This window comes from Opisthorchis viverrini (assembly GCF_000715545.1).
Source record: "Opisthorchis viverrini unplaced genomic scaffold opera_v5_43, whole genome shotgun sequence".
Lineage (NCBI taxonomy): Eukaryota > Metazoa > Platyhelminthes > Trematoda > Opisthorchiida > Opisthorchiidae > Opisthorchis > Opisthorchis viverrini.
Window position 1 is genome coordinate 460,921 of NW_008751699.1, and position 8,903 is coordinate 469,823.

Genomic DNA, 8,903 nt, shown 5'->3' on the forward strand with positions numbered 1-8,903 from the left:
TCCACCTTTATTCTTTTCTTTACAATAAGGCTTTCAAATAGGTCATGGTTGTACGGCAGTGAAGCATCGGTGTTGAACACTGATGTCATGCTGTCGATGATGATGATGATATTACGCTCTTTCCTTCCTTATAATCTCAACCTGGAACCGCTCAATTCTCGCAACAGGAAGGACCTGGTGCTGGTCTGTCGCAAGTTCTCTAGGGTGCCTACACCTTCAGCCACTCAACCAGACAATCTGAGGAGAAACTGAGAGTACGAGCGCCAGTGACATCGGTTAGAAGCCATTTCTCGCGGTGCCTCCAGTCAAGCGTAGAGAGGGTCACGGAGATATCATTCTGGAGGGTAAACCACACCAGCAACGCCTAAACTCTTCATAGTCCTTTTCACACTCTTCTCTCAATTCATACGCTGTGCAGAAATGATCATTTTCCGTCAGTTCATTTACGTCGTTAATACAAAAGTCAGTGACGGTAGACCTGTGGTTAATCCTGCGCAACAAGGACTGATATTTAGAAACACTATAATTAGATACTTCTTACCACCATAGACAACATGTGCATCACTCCGGTTTCCTGTGCAGTGAGAAGCAACATATTTGTTACAAACCAAGTTTCACATCAGACTGTCAAAGATATTCAGCTTGTGGAATGGACCGAGCGGAACAAATGTCAGCATGTGACGAAAGGTAAACCACAGTGAAGAATGGAAGTGAAAAGTCGTTTGCGTCTGCAAAGAACATCACGAGTTAAACGTCCTTGCAGAAGGACGATGGGCAGAGATTCCCTATGCTAGGCAAAGGGGGATAATGCCCTTCTGTATGACAAACCACGTGATCCGATGTTCATCATGAGTTCCTCCCATGGAAAAAAAGGATATGCTTACTGGACTAGCAAACATCGGTTCAGGGAGACTACGTATTCCTAATTTGCAGGCTACTAAATCAACGAATCGCCTGGGCTTATGGACTTGGTCAGTCATGATAGTTGGTCGTTTCAAAGAGCTGCGGACAATAAATACAGGAAAGTGACATGGAAACAAGATGGTCTGAAAAATGCATAAATAGTGACAAAACACAAAGCAATGCACTATACCTCTCTAGTTACCATTCGCCAGTGGCCTTCGTCCCAGAAAGTAACTTGCTCCTCTCCCAAAGCCTTGATGCGCTTCAGCACATGTGAACAATTGTGCGATTTGCGTGGCTGACCAGCGACAACAACGTCGCCCCTGAAGGCTATAATGATCATAATCGTATGAAACTCACTTTTTTATACGACCACGGAGGACAGAAATACGTTCAACTACAAGATAGTCCCCGTGATTGACGGTTGGCTCCATGCTTATTCCCTCGCACTACAAATAGCAATCAGAAACCCACCAAATCTCACGTACATAGACTACGGTTCCCACATATGAATGATACTTGTACAGCACAACTGATGAACCAAAGGCGCAGAGCCAATGACTGAGATTTTTTGGAAGCATTGTATATTCATGAAAATCGATAAGGTAAGTATGACAAGAGGTTAGCGAAGGAGCATAGAATAGGTCTGATGGTGCGATTCGAAACGGCGCACCGAAACACACGATTGAGTTCCTGAAAGAGAAAAACAGTGTAACAGTTAATCCGATCACTACAGGTACCTAACTTGTGAACGCCTACATTTCAGAGGACCCATAATGGTTCACATTGTAATCAGGAAATGAACACTGACTGACAACTCAGGCTAAACACGAATTTCCGATGGCTTATTCGATCAACCTCGTAGGCGATATGGATGGACGAAACAACTGTCGGACACGGAAATCAGGATTCTGTTCAACGACGATTGGCGTTCATCTTGCTTTTCTGATCATCATCAAAGGCAGCAACGTTAGTGTTCACTGTCGTTTTCTGAAGGTCTTCGGAATATAGGAATACTGTACAAAAATCCGCTGGCTCTGCAGATTCATTCCTCATCAAACTCTTGAGAAATTTATACAGATTTGTTTCTGAAGCATAATCTTGTCCCCGTACAGCTCAGTTATTAGTCACGGACCGAAACAATGGGCTTATTCGAGTATTTACAGAGAACCTTGATTGGGAAATATTGGCAATCAAGAACGATTTCCTGAGAGCCTATTTCCTTGATGAAGCTGAACAGTTGTTTAGTTTGACGTCATTTGGATGAAGACTAGTCTTCCATCACTGTGGTACTACAAGTTATCGGACTGCTTGCAGATAGCGGGTGACACTGTCGCCTAGAGGCAAAACTACTCAATTTATGAGGGCCTTGTGTGGTGCATGAGGGTCCGGACCTCAACGCTTCGAGAAAAAATTACGCACAGTTTGGAGTAACAAATACTTTTAGGCGACCAACACTGAAAGATAACACTTTACATCCGCCGTCAGCCTGTCGAGCGCCAAGCGCACGTACGTTGTAGACTCAGTTTTATTGCTCACTTTTTCAAACCTGGAAAGAGAGCGATCCTCCCCAAACGAATAAATTACACAATCATATGAACGGTTAGAAGAAATAAAGTACTGTTAGTAATGGGGGTGCGTGCTTTCTAATTAGGACACAATCAACAGCATCATGATCACAGTCACCATCAGTGTCAACAGTCATCAACACCAGTGTTGACTGTCGTACAAAGAAAGAAGTTTATCTAATTATACTTAAAACCTCGAAGTGGAATTAAAAATGAATGGGTGGTAGGAAGAACCGATTCTGGTCTAGCACAGGAATTCTGAGGTACCTACACCGCCAAGCGTTCAACCATACAATCTGAAAAGAAACTGACAGCATGAATGCCACTGGCATCGATCAGCCACCATTTCTTGCGACTTCCCCATTCAAACGTGGTGGGGTGCAAGAAGACCCCACCATGGAAGACGGATCGCACCAAGAACTAAACCAAAACTAAACTCTTCGTGATTTCTTTCTTGTCCTTCTACCAAGTCATGCGTTGTCCAACTTCCGGTTTACACCATTCTGAAGGAAGCACGGAGAACAACATCTGTATCAATAGACGATGTTTCGGCATTTGTAGTAAACGAATGTCTACACTTGTATCCATAAATTTGCGTAAGATACTGTCCACTCATTACTGTCTCTTGCCCTGCTGATACCACAGTTTTCGGGCTCCGGTTACACAGCAGTCATGTGCGGGCTTATGCTCCACTACTCCTAAATGGCACCCCAGACTGGAACAGATCGATTTTGACAGGATTTACCCCCTCCAAGTAACCACGTATATCCACAGACTGATGACTGAATCATGGATACCCGCTGCTTTCAAGTTGATAGGAGGCTCGATCAGTGGGGGTGCCTCCTCACCCGGTCTTGCCGTTGGGGTGCCCAAATAGGCTACTCCCAAAATGCTATTTTGTCCTCTGATGGAGTTCGACTGCTGTTTAACCAGTTTAATGGGAAAATGTTTCATCCTACAATTTAATCTGTGCGGAGTTTGAAGGAGGGTCTGCTTGCGCCATCGTCCTCGCTGGTTGTTGAACTGCGCCTTGAAATCTAGCCCACACTATAATTGCTTCGGAGACAATAATTATCAACAGAAGAGTGAAATGAAGTTTCAGTAAGGGCCGAAACTTCCCAATTCGACAGACAGTACGGACGTCAAAAGCAGCAATGAGGATAAGTCACTTTGGTTTGTTTTGCTGGTCAATAGTTCAGATGAGGAACATTGGTTAAGTGGCTTAACCGTGGCGGGTCCTTTCGAGATTAGGGAATGAGGGCAGATAGGGGCCGGTGAACGAAGAACTGCAAAGGCGAATGATACCTCTCGGTTACCAAGGCTGCAGAGGCGATGTTTTGAGTAGTCCTATCTGGGGCCTTTAACTCAAAGGTACAATCCATAAGGTAGCTATTAGCTGGGCTTAATTGGGGACTCTACTCACTCATTTAACCAGCAGTTTGACCCGCTCGGCTGCGGGGAGAGGGGCTGGCCCAGCCCGAGGACAGAGAGTATGGTATAGGTGTCTCATTCTTAATGCTTCTGTACACAGCAGATGCATTTGGGCTGCACAGGTTTTCTAAATCCAATGTATCTTCACCGTCAAGAGTGCTTTCGATTCTGTCCACTGATCAGCTTTTTTTAAAAAGCTTGCACAACAGGGTATGCCCCAGAAATTCGTGAATATCGCGCGCTATTTGTATTCGCATATTTGATTGTGCATGAGTATGAGAGGGGTTCTCCGAAAGCCTTCCTATAGACAGTGGTCTCCGCCATTGCTGACGAACACTGGAAGGCCCGCGAAACCCCGGTTATCAGGTCCCTCCAGAGAGAAACTTCTCAACGTAGAATATGTAGGCCACCGAGTCCATTGGCATGCGCTTCGCGCCCATGAAGTGAAGTCGCGCTGTGGCACATACATTTTGAACATTCGTCTGAGAACTCAAAGAGAGACATTTAAGTTGGTTATTTCAGAAATTCGACTCGCGCTGACGCTGGCATTAAAGAGGGATTGAACGCACGAATCCCAAGCTCCAGAATCGCGTTTACGGATTTGTGCTATTTGTAGAACCAAAAAAGAACATCATTGGGTATCAAAGGATGTGTGTGTCAGACTACAGTACGGACTGTATTGTTATACGACTTTGGGACTTGGCCCAATTCAGGTGGAGAATGAGACATCTTCAGATCTTCGACCACCTATGTATCAGAACTATAGCTGGAATTAATTGCATCCAGTGAATTCAAAACGAGGTGATCAAGAAACGGGTCTTTTATGAGGCAGGAAGTAATTCACTTAGAGAATGCGTCCATCACTGCTAGCTGTAGTGGTTGGGACATTTGTTACGTAGGCCAAGTTGCCGCCTGTTTTCCTTGCTTCATTCAGAGCGGCGGAAACCTAGAGATGGACAAAGTTTGACGTGACAGCAGTTTATGGAGAATGTTACGAAAAGTTTGGACACTTTTGGTACTTTTCGCTTTCCCGAATGGGGTCGATGTAACCCTCCGTGTTCGGCTGCAGGCACTGAACGGTATGCCGGCTAACGGATGCCAGTGGATTCCATGCTACCAGTTTCCATCCGGACTGCCTGACTGAATGTTGAAGGTACAAGAACCTCGCATGTTTTTGGTAGACTGGCCCTAGGTGCTCCCTCTTGATCTATCTTTTTCCTATGAAAAGCCTTATTAAAATTGATAGGGTTGTACGGTAGTGAAGCACCAGCACTCTCCTCCGGTGTGGCTTTCAGTGATTTGAGTATAAAGCTCCGATGGCTAATAAAGATCACCGTGAGTCCCGGTTACCGGGATTCAGTGGGCTTATGGTGACTGGCTTGCATGTCACCGAGACTACAGTATGAAGTTCCACAATAGGAAAATCGCTCCTTTCATGCTCGCCGCATTTTTCAGCCTCGACGACCACTTTCTTCATTTAAGTCTTGTCTCCGGGGAAAGTGTTGCAACACTCCAAAAGGATCCGACATTAGGTGGTACATAGGTGAGAACAAACGTTCACACTAACCCTCTTGTGGTCAGGATACCTGTATAGGTGTTGCAGACGGGTTAGGAGTCTCATTTTTCTTTCAAGGTCAGAAAACAGAAACAACTACCAGTCCTGTCTCAAAATTACCAAAAAGTGCTGATATTGTCGAATTCAATATGTGTTCCTGGCGAGCGAGGTCAGCAGAGTTCGACTCAGGTCCTGCCAGGTGCAATTTCGGAGAGCCGGTCAGAATCCTCCAGAAGAGAGAGGAGTATCTGTAGATGAGACACACCGTTGATTATTTATTAGCCTATGGACATTTAAGTTGGCCGCGATAGGTAGATTTGTAGTTGGCTTGACTATCCGTTAGAAAGCCGGAAGCAACAAGTGGCCGTTTTCAAAGGAGCGTGGTGAGGGTCCGCAAGCAACCCATAGTCTCTACAGCAGCATTAACGATAATTTGAGCTAGACGGATTCAATCGAGCTCATGATACAGAGAGTGGTTCCCTGCTCTTTTTGGGATCCTTATAATTGCAGTATAGCCGTGAACCAGGAGATGAAGCTCTGCACCATGATTTCGCTGTATAGCTACGTTTCAGTTGCTGGTTTATCTACACATCGATTGTTTGGCAGATAATTAGCATACCTGGTAGTGTATTTCCAGAACTCAGGGAGTTAGTGCGCAAGATGTTTAATTTTTTAAAGTCAATATTTGGTTTGACTAATTTGGGACCAACCGGAAATCTGTTGTCAATTAGAAAGAAGAATACAATCCAGGTTGATCGGAACTATTCTATCTATAGCTGAGCGAGAGTAAGGTCGTCCTTTTGGGCTCTGTGGGGCTATGAAAACAGTTGTATCTAATGTCAGTAGGGTTGTCAGAATGGCTAGTTAGGCCAGTGGCATCCGCCAAACAGAAGGGTGAAGTGGCATGAACTGGAGTGCTGGCTTGCACCAGAGAGACAGAAAGCAAAAACATCTCAGGCTGTGAGTCGTCACGCACTCCGATATAAAATAATATTCTTTCAGTTGCAACACCCTCTCATTGCATTGCTGCCACTCTAAAATCTAATAAAATGCGAACAGCGCTAGCGAAGTGGTTCTCCTGGTCCAGCAAAGTGGTGTGGCCAGTTGAAGTCACCCCCGCCAATCGTTCAGCTGTGACACCTAGCCGGTGCCCAGCTGTCACGCCACCCGAAGGAAGCACGAGGGCTGGTATACTGCCAGTTTGCCCAAGCCTAGACAGGGGAAGTCGAGAGGTAGAGGTCAGGTTCGAACCACGGACCTTCCAGTCAGTAACTTCGCGCTCTAGCCACTTGAGCCATCTCGCCTCCCCCCCCCCTCCGCTAATCAGGGCTGGGGAATGCTGGATAGCTTTTGTGAAATGCGCAGACGGTAAATTTTGTGGCTACTGTAGTTCCGTGGTGTCTGGACTGTACGTATATCAGGTTACCCAGGTGGTCTTGAATGGAACTAGGGGGCTTTCTATGACCCAGTATAGCCTGAGTAGACTGGCGATTTAAAGCCGCGTATTTCCTTGGGGACATCTTGCCTCACGGTGTTGTTGGCTTCACAGGGTCACTTCTAGGAAGATAGTGACACTTCCTCAACGGAACTTGCGTTCACAAGCCAAACCCTGAGCGACCTGAGTTGTGGTGTGAGGCCTGATGGGGTTGCTTGTTCTCTTTTGGCGAGCCCTGTAGTACGGGGCAAATAACAGATAAATTGATCGACCCCAATTTATCACCCATAAACCGTGTACCAGCTGCTACAGTTTCTATCACCAGAAAAACGGGAGAGTATGGAACATTCAACCAAGCCTTGAAGTTAGTGACACATCTGGTTAGTTCGGGAACTGGGTAAACGCACATTAAATGCGGTCATACGTCACAGTCTTGTCAGCTCATATCTTCCAGGTTGTAGGAAATTGATTCAGGTAAGTTTATAACGATCAAGCTTGCTGGTTTCTTGACGAGTGAGTGAAGAGATCTAGGTTATCAAACCTACAACTTTCAGTGAGCGGTTACCGCACAACACAAAGTAATCAAGAGCGCCAGGTAGCCCAGACAAGAGCAATCGAAGGGCCGTGGTTAGGTCTTAACAAGCTTTACAACGAGTCTCAAGCTGGGTCTTGTCACTACGGCGCATATCGTTGTTAGTGTTCCCATGTACACAGCGTGTGTGAGGTTCTCGAGTGAATGGAATCCACCGCATTTGAGGATGCTGAGAACTTCGGCGATGTTGGCGGAGCAAGTGGCAAATTGCAGCAAGAGCCTGGCTGGCGGGTGCAAGTTACGCATATGGCTCTAGAGTAGTAGCAGTTTCCGAGTTTTTCGGCTGGGTAGTGGGGTAGTTTGACGGGATTTGAAACGGATTTAGGAGCAACTTCGTCCTTGGGTGTTAATTTGGTGTGTCTCAAACAACAAATGCTTGAAAACAGCTGATCGTCACATGCTCTGCGAACCACGTCATAATGTCTGGCAAATAACCTCAGGTTGTCACGCCCCCACGAAGTCCTGCACGAAAAGTTGCAATCCACTTATTCCAGCGCAGATTAGTCAATACAGACGTCAGGATTGAAGTGAAGAGGTGTACTGCGATCCGCAGTAGTTTAAACTAATTATCTTAAACACTTAAGCATTTCTCAGTGTGGAAGACAGCAGATAAGCGTTGTATATTGCTGGTCACGGAAGGACACACAGGATCGAGGCTTTTGCCCAAGTTTCCCGGGTCGGTTTTGTTCTTGTCGTCCAGCGACTGTCGTTCACCCGAAAGGCACAAGTGAAAAAAGGGTGTATCATTGCTCTTTATGTTCTCAGTGCGGAGCAGTATGCTTGCCAGCACGAGGGCTCGCAAAAATGTCTAGCACTGCTTCGAATTGGGTTAAAGAAGGGACGAGAGCAATCGTCGGAGGAAGGTCATTCCACGCAGCTACTATATGAAGTGAGAAAAATTAGGCCTAATGAATGTGTGCGCTATGAGCTTGAAAATCTTCTTACCATGTTCCCGCCGTGTTAGCTGGGTCAACAGTGAAAAGCCTGTTGATCAAGCTTTGTTCAAACAGGGCATAAGTAAGAATAAGGTCCAGTCAGAAGCGTCCACCCACATGATGTTTTCTGGTCCCTTTTCACCATGCATAACAAAGGAATTCGCTGAGTCTCCTCCAGATGACATATGGACGCACTTTTCATCATTCAGAGGAACGTGCCGGTCCGACGACCACCGCTTTGCAGCATCTACATCAATTTGGAGGACACTTGCTTTGGAACTCCAGGATTTCAAGTCGTCCGCAAAAAGTAGATATGGACTTGCAAGAACATCTGGGAGGTCATTGACGTTGATCAGAAACAGCACTGGTCCCGAAACGGAGCTTTGAAGAACTCCAATGGAGACCAGCGCTGGAGAAGAGTAGGTCGAGCCTATTCTCACTCGGAATGATCTGTCTGATAGGAACGCCTTGATCCAGCGAAGGA

General features: G+C 46.0%; 1 protein-coding gene across 1 annotated transcript in view; it reads right to left on the reverse strand.

Moving 5' to 3' along the window:
* Positions 1–1,484, reverse strand: part of T265_03139 (hypothetical protein) — a gene marked incomplete at both ends in the record, with an annotated part of 6,772 nt that extends 5,288 nt beyond the window's left edge. The window contains 3 exons of the mRNA XM_009167552.1: positions 1,094–1,226; positions 1,264–1,352; positions 1,392–1,484. Coding sequence (XP_009165816.1) covers positions 1,094–1,226; positions 1,264–1,352; positions 1,392–1,484 — 315 coding nt within the window. The remainder of the gene's footprint in view (positions 1–1,093; positions 1,227–1,263; positions 1,353–1,391) is intronic.
* Between the last annotated feature and the right edge of the window lie 7,419 nt (positions 1,485–8,903).